This window comes from Microcaecilia unicolor, chromosome 6 (assembly GCF_901765095.1).
Source record: "Microcaecilia unicolor chromosome 6, aMicUni1.1, whole genome shotgun sequence".
Taxonomy (NCBI): domain Eukaryota; kingdom Metazoa; phylum Chordata; class Amphibia; order Gymnophiona; family Siphonopidae; genus Microcaecilia; species Microcaecilia unicolor.
The window spans coordinates 251,641,893-251,654,068 of record NC_044036.1 but is presented as its reverse complement, the minus strand read 5'-3'; the positions used below and the strand labels follow the sequence as shown (position 1 = coordinate 251,654,068).

At 42.0% G+C, this 12,176-nt stretch overlaps 1 protein-coding gene across 1 annotated transcript in view; it reads right to left on the bottom strand.

Annotated features, from left to right (window-relative positions):
• Positions 1–12,176, bottom strand: part of LOC115472527 (collagen alpha-2(VIII) chain-like) — a 134,976-nt gene that overhangs the window by 87,740 nt on the left and 35,060 nt on the right. Inside the window, exons 4-7 of the mRNA XM_030206820.1 lie at positions 6,011–6,049; positions 4,469–4,522; positions 3,828–3,881; positions 904–1,011 (exon numbers count right to left, since the gene is read on the bottom strand). Coding sequence (XP_030062680.1) covers positions 904–1,011; positions 3,828–3,881; positions 4,469–4,522; positions 6,011–6,049 — 255 coding nt within the window. The remainder of the gene's footprint in view (positions 1–903; positions 1,012–3,827; positions 3,882–4,468; positions 4,523–6,010; positions 6,050–12,176) is intronic.

Genomic DNA, 12,176 nt, shown 5'->3' with positions numbered 1-12,176 from the left:
AGGTGCAAACTCATTCAAGATGGTAGGAAGAACTGAAACAACCCAATTTTCAGCACCAAAAGTCTCAGCGTCTTGTTTCTCACCATGCTGTTTCTTGAATTTTATGCTGTTCCTTTCCTTCCATCTTCCAACCATCCAACAGTGGCTTTGAATTCAGTCAGTCCAAGACTTTCTGCTACCTGGTTAGCTTTCTCCATAAGCAGTGGACCACTGACAGGAAACTGTCTGCTCCCAACTCGAGAAACCACCGAAGAAGAGCATATTGTACCTCCTCAGCTTTTCCTGCACGTTTCGTTTCCATTGTGGATTTGTATTGTTTTGCCAGTCTTCCAGAAGCTGGTCTTTCTGCTTCAAGACACGTGAAATTTGACTGGGATTGACACCATATTCTTTAGCAATAGATGCTTGACTTTCTTTGTTTTCTAATATTTTAAGAACTTCTATTCGTTCAGCCAGTGTTAAAGTCTTACAGTTCCGCCGCCGCCGCAACGACAACGACGACCCAAGTGCATGCTCCAACAACATTCTTTCCCCTTATCTGCCTGGGGCAGTTAAAGAGGCGGTAAATTTGAAATCTCAGTTGTCACGCTCCAATCGGCTTCCATATTCCATGCACGCGCTTATGCGGAGTCTTTCCTGCAGACGAGCGGTCTTGAACCATGCATATAAGCGAATCTTGCACTTATCAGTGGTGCGCTAAAGCGAAGTTTGTCCCCATAGAAATTGATGGTGCCAAAAATGGGACTGAAGTACGGCATGCAGTTAAACAGAGCATGCTCTTATCCGACATGCACTTAAATGGAGTGCACTGGATATAGATATAGATATATAGATTTTTGTTTGTTTGGGTCTTCAGTAAATTGCATCATCTCATTTAACCCTTAAAAATCTTTTTGTTCTCACCTGCTCTCCTGGTGGTCCTGGTTGTCCTATCTTTCCATCTAATCCAGGGAAACCATCATGCCCCGGGAAGCCCTGATATCCTGAAAGACCTTGAAGGCCAAACTCACCCTACAGAAGAAAAGAAAGAATGACGCTAAAGGAAATATGAGTTTGTATGAAATGGACAGTTAGGAGACATAATGACAACCTGAGTTGTCATTGATCTTGACTGGAGGATCCCACTCCAAAGACATAACCTAGCACAGGTCATTCCCTTCACCATGCCCCATCCATGGATCTGCAGGAGGACAGATGGTATGAGGTAGCGGTCTGGGCCAGCAGCTACTGACAGATTGGGTTGGAATAATAGTGTCACAGGAGCATATATCCACCACTAGACTGACACTAGTGGTGGTACTGGAGCATGCCTCCACTCCTCTGAACCAGAGGCGTAACCAGACCTGACATTTATTTTTTTTGGGGGGGGGGCCAACGTTAACATGGGGGTCACTAGGCATATAAGCATGATTAGTGCTTGGTATACTCCTAAATAATGCCTTAAGAGTGCACTTGATAATGGATTTCTAAGTAAAAAGTCTGTCCTGCATGAACATAAACAATATGCACCCTTATGGAAACCTTGGAAGCACTGACATTTTAAATAAAGTTGCATTATCCCATAACTTAAACTTTACCATTATAGTAGACTTGAGTCTGGTCAACCTCTCAACTCACATCACAGTATCCTAGAAAATAATTACTGCAGTGGCACATATCCCTCAACTTTATAAGAAATATAAAATACTTTATTAAGCTGTATTAATAAATAAGTCGTCTTGTGCCTTCCTCTGGTTCTACAGCTTTCAACGTATTTCAGTGACAGACTGAAAGGATGAGGGAGGGGTGGGCTAGGTGAGAAATGTGGAGGGGCAGAATCGAACGCGAACGCCCATCTCCATGGGCATCTATCTCAGAGAACGGGTACGTGAAGGGCGGGACAAACCGTATTTTCGAAAAAAAATGGGCGTCCATCTTTTTCCCGATAATACAGTTTGTGCCAGCCAAATGCATCAGATTTGTGCGAATTTGAGCTGGGCAGTATCGTTTTACAGCGATAATGGAAACTGAAGGCGCCCAGCTCAAAAACGAACAAATCTAAGGCATTGGGTCGTGGGAGGGGCCAGGATTCGTAGTGCAGTGGTCCCCTTCACATGCCAGGACAACCCAACCGGGCACCCTAGGGGGCACTTGGAACAATTTAAAAAACTTTAACTACCTATGAAGGTCCATAGCTCCCTTCCCTTGGGTGCTGAGCCCCCCAAATCCCCCCCAAAACCCACTCCCCACAACCTCTACACCATTACCATAGCACTTATGGCTGAAGGGGGGCACCTAGATGTGAGTACAGTGGGTTTTGGGGGCGGTTTGGAGGGCTCCCATTTACCACCACAAGTATAACAGGTAGGGGGGGATGGGCCTGGGTCCACCTGGCTGAAGTCCACTGCACCCACTAACAACTGCTCCAGGGACCTGCATACTGCTGTGATGGAGTTGGGTATGACATTTGAAGCTGGCATACAGGCTGAAAAAAAAAAGTGTTTACAGTTGTTTTTTTGGGTGGGAGGGGGTTAGTGACCACTGGGGGAGTCAGGGGTGGTCATCCCCGATTCCCTCCGGTGGTCATTTAGGGCACTTTTTTGGGACTTGTTCGTGACAAAAAAAGGGTCCAAAAAAAGTGACCCAAATTCGCGCTAAAAACGCCTTTCTTTTTTCGATTATCGGTCGAGGACGCCCATCTCTCCTCGGCCGATAAACACGCCCCAGTCCCGCCTTCACCATGCCTCCGACACGCCCTCGTCATCTTTGGCCATTTCCGCGACAGATTGCAGTTGAAGACGCCCAAAATCGGCTTTCAATTATACCGATTTGGGTGCCCGTGGGAGAAAGACGCCCATCTCCCGATTTGGGTCAAAATATGGGCGTCTTTCTCTTTCGAAAATAAGGCGGATAGAGGGCAAGAGGATGGGGGACAGGGAGATATGCATGGTGATCAGAGGGTGACGAAGCAGTGAAATTTCATGGTTTATAATGGGCCAGAAAATCCAGATCTTTGTTAAGTCCTGTCTGGTGGGTGTCAAAATATTTAATCATTTTGACTTCAAAGGTCTTGCGTTCCTGTATTGTTTTAAAGTTTCCTGTAAGCATTCTCACTATAAAATGATTAGTACAGTGTTCTGGTTTTGTAAAGTGCTGTCCCACAGAGGTAACATCTTGGTTGGCACTGGCATTTACATAGACATCATATGAAAAATGTACTAACGAGGAGGACGTGGAGTCCTTATGCAGCTATGGTACCGAGTCCGATGACAAGCATGCACAGACAGAGGTTACACTGAATGTCCTGGTGCTTCGGACTCAAGCACTGAACACACCTGTTATGGGAGTCTGTGCCTGAGATAGTCCTATTGCACCGAGTACATTTTTTCAAGCCGCTCAGCACCTTCTTTGACATGGGAAAAATGGCTGACGTAAGGTCAAAAAGCTCAATAGTCCGTGAAGCTCGAGTAAATTTCTTACTGAAAATGGTTGATGCTCCTTGGCCAAAAAAGGCCTCAGAAGGCATTAAGGCTAAAAAAAAATAAAAATAAACAAAAATAGAAAAAATGTTTTAGTTAAATAGAACAATAAGGAAAAGAAAATATGACAGAAAAAAATATCCCAAAAAGGGAAGATACCAAAAAAGAGAAAGTTTGACATGCTGAGGAGAACTCTCTGCTCTGTGGAAAACACAAGACTGCTGGTCCCATGCTCTTGGGAGAAGAGTCAGACTTTCACTTGCAACTGAATTTAATCTTCCAGGTCTATACTATATTGGTTTTTACAGTGAGGCAATACACACCAAAATACTAAACCAACAAGAAAGAAAACGTTAGGTAGCCACCTACCATGTAGCCCTGATGGCCTTTCTCACCCGGCTCCCCTGCCCAGCCCCGAGGACCCTATGGATACAGAAAAACAATGCAATAACCTTTCAGTATTAAAGTTTTTGATAGATGTCTGTGTCTTAGGCTTTGTGTAAGGTATCATTATGAAGGTAAACAATGAACAGTGCAGAAAATTGCATTTGAAGACTTTTTCAAAAGCAACGTGATTAGACTGTTTCACCCTTTCCTTTATTACAATTTACAAAGCACTGTAGTAGAAAAAGTTAGCTTAACCGGGTGTAAAAAAGGTTGGACAAGTTCATAGAGGGAAAAGTACATTACTGTTATTATAGCAGACTTGGGAATAACTACTATTTATCACTGGGTCAGTAGCATGGAATCTTGCTACTCTTGGAGATCCTGCCAGGTCCTTGTGTCTTGAAATGGCCACTGTTGGAGACAGGATACGGGCATGATGGACCTTTGGTCTGACCCAGTATGGCACCTCATGTTCTATGGCTGTGATACTATAGCAGAAATAAACAATGAACCTTGGGCCCAATTAACAGGAGACTCATCCTAGAGAGATAGCTAAGACTTTCTTAAGGGACCAGCAGCAGTAATGAAATTTCTTGTGTTTGCAGATAAACTCAAATACTTACAGGCAAACCAGGTTTCCCTGGATGACCAGGAGGTCCTGTTGGTCCAGGCCGTCTCTGAAAAACACATATGCACATTTTTATTTTTAAATAAATTCCAATAGTTTCATTTTGGTTAGGCTCAGTGACTTAAGAGTACATTCATGCTTGTTTGGGAAAGAAATGAGTTGTGCCTTCCAATCAGAAAAACTCTGTTGTTTTATCTTGTTGGGCAGACTGGATGGACCATACAAGTCTTTATTTGCCATCATCTACTACGTTACTCTCTGTAATCTCTGGGATTGATGAGAGAGGATTAAAAATGGCAGAAAAATTCCAAACTCAGGTTGCTAGAGCACTGGTAGAGCTTCCCCCCCATTGAGTTTATTGTTCATATGAATCAAATAGAAACTGTCAAGCAGAAAATAAAAATTTTCAATTACCAAATTAAATAATATTTACTTAAGGAAAAAGAAGTATAACAAATCTAGAGAGAGAGAATTTACAGACCAGGATCAAAGTGGGTGTAAAGCTAGGCTGTGACCGCCCCCCAAGTCAACAAAACAGACCGATTCAGTCCTCCTGCTCCATTGCATGTGTGAATTTTGTAGTCTGATTTGGGGGGGGGGGGGAGGGAGAATCAATGAAAAACTGAAAAAAAACATACATACAGGACTGGATTGCTTGTTCTGTAAATCTAGAGTAATGTGGCAAATTTACATAAGGATGGATTAGGTTTTTAAAATGTAGTTACGCCTTTTCAATATTTGAACTTACAATAAGCTAAAATTAGGTGTACAAGTAATTTCCTGCCCCAAAGGGCTTACAATCTAAGTTGTAACTAAGGCAATAGAGGGTGAAGTGACTTGTCCAAGGCCTCAAGGAGTGATGGTGGGAGAAATGGGATTTCATCCCTGACTTCCCCTTGTTGACAGTCCACTGCTTCAACCAATAGGCTGCTCCTCCTCAACAGACTTCATATGGTATATTACAGATTTCTCACAGGGCTTCCACAATTCACTCCGTCATTTATTATAAAGGATTATATGTGACTTCTCTGACCAGTACATCACTCCCAATATCTCAGATAGTGGAAATCTGTGGACCCTGGCCCAAGGTATTTTTTGTTCTGTGATCAGAAATTACTTCAGACAGGATGCACCTAGGTATTTTAATGCCTGGAGCAAGCAATCATATTTCAATCCCCTCATTCACCCCCCCCCCCCCCCCCCCCACCACCATCAGTCCTTCATCCACAGCCCACCTACACTACACTATCATGCCAGTGGTGTTCAATCCCCTGCCAATCTCTGGTTGTTTTCAGGCTTCCTGTTCCACTGGTTTGGGTCCCCCTTTCCGCTCTACTGCTAGTGGTGTTCCATCCACAGTCCCCCTCCAGCAATTCAGTGGTCTTTGATCCCTCATCCCCACCCCAACCTCCAGGATTCCTCCTCTCTCTATCTCTTTAAAATACCTCCCCTCACATACAATTCCCCTCTTTAGAAAAATTGTTTGCATTACCTAGCCATGCTTCAAAGTGGGCATAGAAGAAACAGTAGTACTCACAGGACAGCCTGCTTGAAGCATCTGATAGAATGATGTTTGCTAAAAGAGGAAGAGTGAAAAGTTAACAGCAAATGAGAAATGCTCCCTTAATTTATTCAAAAACTCCTAACATTTACTCCACCTAAGTCATAAAGTTACTGCTGCACTATTAACCAGCTAGAATAGCATTAATCAACGGTAAACTGGAAAGACAAAAAAAAATTCCTAATATAACTAACATGAAAAACAATTTAAAATGTTGCCTCTTTTATAAAAATAAAAAGGAAATGCAATTTTTAGAAACCACTGATAAAATATTGTTTGTCTAAAAATTACATTGCCCTTACTCAGCTGAAAGTACATACAGAGGGGCATTTTCGAAAGAAACGTCTAAATCAGAATTTGGACGTTTTACAAAGATGTCCAAATTCCAAACAGGAAAGAAGGTCATTTTCGAAAAAAAAATGGATGTCTATCTTTTGTGTTCGAAAATACTATGGACATCCTGTGATTTGCACGTCCTTTTTTTGGTTCCATTTTCGAACAAAAGAAGTCCAAATGCAAGACATCCAAAACAGAGGAGGAGTGGCTTAATGGTTAGAGCAGTGGGCTTTGATCCTGGAAACATGGGTTCAATTCCCACTGCTGCTCATTGTGACTTGGGCAAGTCAAATGCACAAGGGGCATGTTTGGATATGACATCTAAGTCTGAATTTGGACATTTTTTTGTAAAACGTCCAAAATCAGAACAGGAAAGGTCATTTTCTACAAAAAAGTCTCTTTTCTTTTTGAAAATGCTGTTTGAAAATATGTTTTGTGATTTGGATGTTTTATTTTTTGGTCCATTTTCAAACAAATACATCCAAATGCAAAACGTACAAAATGCACAAGAAAATCCACAATAAAGTGAAACCATTCACATGTTATAAGTGTGGTAAAAGCTTTAGTTGTAATGTAAATCTCAAAGTGCATCAGAAAGTCCACACGGGAGAGAAACCATTTGAATGTATATAGTGTGGTAAAAGCTTTTGTCAGAAGGTAAACCTCACAATGCATCAGAGAATACACACAGGAGTGAAACCATTTATATGTCCTGAGTGTGGTGAAAGCTTTGGTTGGAAAGAAAGCCTCACATGGCATCAGAGAATCTACATAGGGATGAAACCATGTACATGCACTAAGGAGGTAAAAGCTTCAGTTGCATTGGGACAGGTAATTAGGGAATGTACACTCTTGCTAAGAAGTATGGAAAAATAGCACTCTGGTATTTAGATATATATAATGAGACCTCCTTTTCATCTATAGATCTGAATTCAAAGCCCAAATCTAATGATAAACAATAGACACAAGGCTCAGATGTTATTAAAAAAAATAGAAAGCTTGACATCAGGTAAAATAGTGGAAAAATGACATCCCAGGAAAGCAATAGGGCATCCTTGGGGGCACTGCAGTGGACTTTATAAAATGCTCCCAGGTACACATATCACCATTGCTCCCTTACCTTGTCTGCTGGGCCCACCAAAACCCACCCACTACTCCAGGGACCTGCATGCTATTTTAATTGACCTGTCTATTAGATTGTAAGCTTGTCTATTAGATTGTAAGCTCTTTGAGCAGGGACTGTCTTTCTTCTGTGTTTGTGCAGCGCTGCGTATGCCTTGTAGCGCTATAGAAATGCTAAATAGTAGTAGTAGTAGTAGTAGTAGAGTATAACATCTGAGGCTGGCAAGTAATATTTTTAATCACATTTGTTGGGGGTGGGAGGGAGATAGTAACCACTGGGGAAGTAAGGGGAGGTGATCCCCCAAGTCCCTCCAGTGGTCATCTGGTCATTTGGGGCACTTCTTGTGTGGAGTAGAGGAGTAGCCTAGTGGTTAGTGCAGCAGACTTTGATCCTGGTGGAAGCGGGTTCAATCCCCACTGCAGCTATTTGCTATAAAAACAGGTCTAGTTCAAAACATCTAAGTTTTAGTCTTGGACGTCTTTGTTTTGTTCCATTATTGCTGAAAGATGTCTATGTCTTAGGAACGCCCAAGTCCTGCCTTGAACACGCCCCTGGCATGCCCCCTTGAGATTTGGACATCCTTCTGACGGACTTCAGAGAAAGACGTCCAAAAAGAGGTTTCGATAATACTGATTTGGACGTTTCTGTGAGATAAACATCCAAATGCTGACATGTCACTTTTTGGACGTCTATCTCTTTTGAAAATAAGCCTGATAGTGATCAACGCTATGGGCTAGATTCTATATATGGCGACAAAATTGACGCTGAAAAAAGTGCTACTCTATAAGCCGTGCTTAAAGTTAGACACAGTTTATAGAATAGCGCTTGCACCTGGGAATCATGCCTAACTTTAGGTGTAGACATTTGCATCAACTGAAATGTGGTGTAAATGTACACACCTACATTAGGTGTGCATCTCTGTTATTCTATAATAATGCATGTTCATTTTAGGAATGCCCCTTTATGCCCATGACCCTCCCATTTCCGCAACCCGTTTTTTCAGATCAAGCCTATATTTACAAGCGTAAATGCCAATTAAGTCTAATTAGTGTCAATAATTGCTTGTTAAAAAGCCAATCATTGGCGCTAATTAGCTCATTATTCAATTAAATTGTATATACAAGTTGGGCGTGTACCCAAATTTGCACATGCAATTTTGGGAGACTTTTATAGAATTAGAGGGTACACGTACTGCTGCTGGGTAAAAAAGTAGGCTGTTCTAGGGGCATGTTTAGATCATGGGACAAAAGTGTAGATTACATTTTCCAATTGATATTCATAATTTTATATGGAATTAGTACTTGCAGAATAAAGTAAGTGCAGCTCTCAGTACTTTTCCCCAGGACAGTTTTCAAAGGGAAAGATGCAAAAACTACCTGCAAATGTTATGACAGTGTAAACATATTTAAAAATTGCTCCTGTGGAGAGTAGTTTTATAACAGGGTATTCACCTTGTGTGTCAGATATTTGCATTTTACTCCTATTTTTTTAAAGAAAAATTAATCCATAAATGCCTTTATAAAATTACCCCCTACAAAATAGCCACAGACATTAACAATTGCTCTGAAGCTGGCATAAATGTCCTGACAGATATGCACATCTGCATACATTTTATAACATAAATCTTGAGTCCAAAGTCTGCCCCTGGGAACGTAAACTCTTTGGGAACAATTATATAACAGAGCACCTCCATTTAGGCATCCTGAGGCCATATCCTATATAATAATTCTCACCTCTAACATTCTGAGGCTGCCTGGAACCGTGGATCCCTTGGAGGTGGTCTGGAGTTGGAGTAGATAATGGTGACGTCACACAACCCACACCAGATTGGCCCGTAGAAGGGAGAGGGGAGAGCCCACGATACAGGGAGCAGCGAATCAGCACAACACGGGGAATGCATAGCAGCAGGAACAGAAGCCTCTCTCACACAGTCACTCTCACATACACTCTCTCAAACATACACACCCAGAGGAAAACCTTGCTAGCGCCCGTTTCCATTCAAACAGGAACAGTCCTTTTTTACTAGTATTCTATAAAAGAACCAAGGTGTTATAGAATACTAGCATAATCCAGTATCAGCATGCATTACATGTAGGCACTCGCACTAATGCCAGCCAAAGAGCTGGTGTATGTATGGGTGTCTAAATGAAGCAGGGACATGCATAATTATAGTATTCTGTAAGTTACCCACATAAGTAGGAGCCCTGCACATGTTCTGCCCATGCTTGTTTCTGTATATGCTGCCCCTCTGCAAATATACGCTACGTACCAGTTTTTAATCCACAATAGAACACTACCTCCTAACCCATGACTCTCCCATTTCCTCTGGAGTCTTTCATGAGGTACTTTGTCAAACGCCGTTTGAAAATCCAGATACACAATATCAACAGGCTCACCTTTATCCACATGTTTGTTCAACCCTTCAAAAAAATGTAGTAGATTGGTGAGGCAAGATTTCCCTTCACTAAATCCATGTTGGCTTTGCCTCATTAATCCATGCTTTTGAATATGCTCTGTAATTTTGTGCTTTATAATAGCCTCTACCATTTTGCCCAGCACTGACGTCAAGCTAACCAGTCTATAATTTCCTGGATCAACTCTGGGACCTTTTTTTTAAATTCGGCTTTACATTTGCCACCCTCCACTCTTCCAGTACCATGCTTGATTTTAAATATAAATTACATATTACTAACAATAGTTCTACAAGTTCATTTTACAATTCTATCAGTACTCTGGGATGAATACCATCTGGACCAGGCGATTTACTACTCTTCAATTTGACAAATTGCCCCATTACATCTTCCAGGTTTAGAGAGATTTTATTCAGTTTCTCTAACTCGTCAGCTTTGAATAGCATTGCTGGCACTGATATCTCTCCCAATTCTTCCTCAGTGAAGACCAAAGCCAAGAATTAATTTAATCTCTCCACTATGGCTTTGTCTTCCCTGAGTGCCCTTTTTATCCCTCGGTCATAAAGTGGTCCAACTGATTCTGTTGCTGGCTTCTTACTTCTAATATACCTAAAAAAGTTTTTACTATGTGATTTTACCTCCATTGCAATCTTTTTTTCAAAGTCTCTTTTTGTCTTCCTTATCAGCAAATGCATTTGACTTGCCATTCCTTATGCTGTTTCTTATTATTTTCAGTTGGATCCTTATTCCATTTTCTGATGGATTTTCTTTTAGCTCTAATAGCTTCCTTCACCTCACTTTTTAACCATGCCGGCTATTGTTTGGCCTTCTTTCCTCCTTTTTTAATGCATGGACTATAACTGGCCTGGGCTTCCAAGATGGTATTTTTGAACAGCATCCACAACTGATATACATTTTTGACCTTTGCAGCTGCTCCTTTAAGTTTTTTCTTTCACTGTTCTTCTCTTTGAAAGTTAAATGCTAACTGTGACCAAATAGTGGGTTTTAAGCATATAAAACTGTATTATTTCTTGACGTGTATTTCTCTAGTTGGGCCAGCAGGTGGTGCATGTTTATCTTTAAAGCTGTTACCAAAAAATGACTGTTCCCTCCTTAGTTAACACAGATAAGAGGTAACCTGTAGTGATGTGGCCAGCTATTTTTAAAACTTGTTTTTCTGGGATCTGATTGGACCAGGAACTCAAATTCATATAGGCCATACTGGATTTTTCTCCTGTCTCAGCTTGGAAGTAGAGAGAGAAAGACATCTTTACTGAGACTCTGTGTTACGTTCCTCACCTGGTTCCAGGCCTGCGCGGCCAATTCGCCAGCGAGGTGCGGTCCGGCTGAGATGTGGTTTCTCCAGGATGGGTCTGTTTCTGTTTCCTGTTTCTGGCAGCCATCATCTTGGTTGGATCAAGGACAGCAGCCATCTTGGCTAGCTCAGGAGGGGGCAGCCATCTTGGAGTAACGAGGTCAGGAAGCCCATATTTGGACGTAGGCACCTCTGCTGATGGGGGCAGCCATCTTGAATCAGCTGCACATGCTTGAGCCTAATTCCTCCACTACTTAAGGCCCTGCCTTCAGTTCTTCGTTGCTTCGGCCTCAATTGTGTTTGAGGTCCACGCTGGTGCGCCTTGCTTTCAGTTCCAGTGTTCCAGACCTCGGCTTGTTTTGCTGCCTGCCTTGACCTTGGACTGTTTTTGACTACTCTTTGCCCTATGGATTTACCTGGCTTTTGGACTGTGTCTGTTTGCCTGCCTGTCTGGTCAGTGGTTGTGCAACCCTGCCCATTCCAGAAGTCCTGGCGGCTGCCCGAACCTGGGGGCACAACTCCCAGGGAACGGCGGTCGCTCCCCAGGTGAAGCTAGGGGTTGTCTGGCTGCCTGACCGAGTGCGGTGTCACTCCATCCTAGCCATGCTCAGTTGGGGCACAAGGGCTCACATTTCTCCAGTCATAACACTCTGTGAACAGTTATATTCTGTAACCTGTGAGAAGCTACATTTCCTGTACTTCCCAGGCACTATTCAGGTAGTGCACAAATATTTAGATAGTTTTATATAATTGATCTATAGTCAGTTACCTATTATTATATGCTGTTTTTGTTCCATCTGTTTTTATGGGTCACTTAACAATATATTTCATGACAATAAACATTTTTAGTTTATTGCCTCTGCTTGTCTAGACTGACTAAGAATCCTGGTGGTTTGTGCATGCTTTCTGGGAAATCTGGGACCACTGGTAATGTGGACCCCAGTAACCTAGAAATTA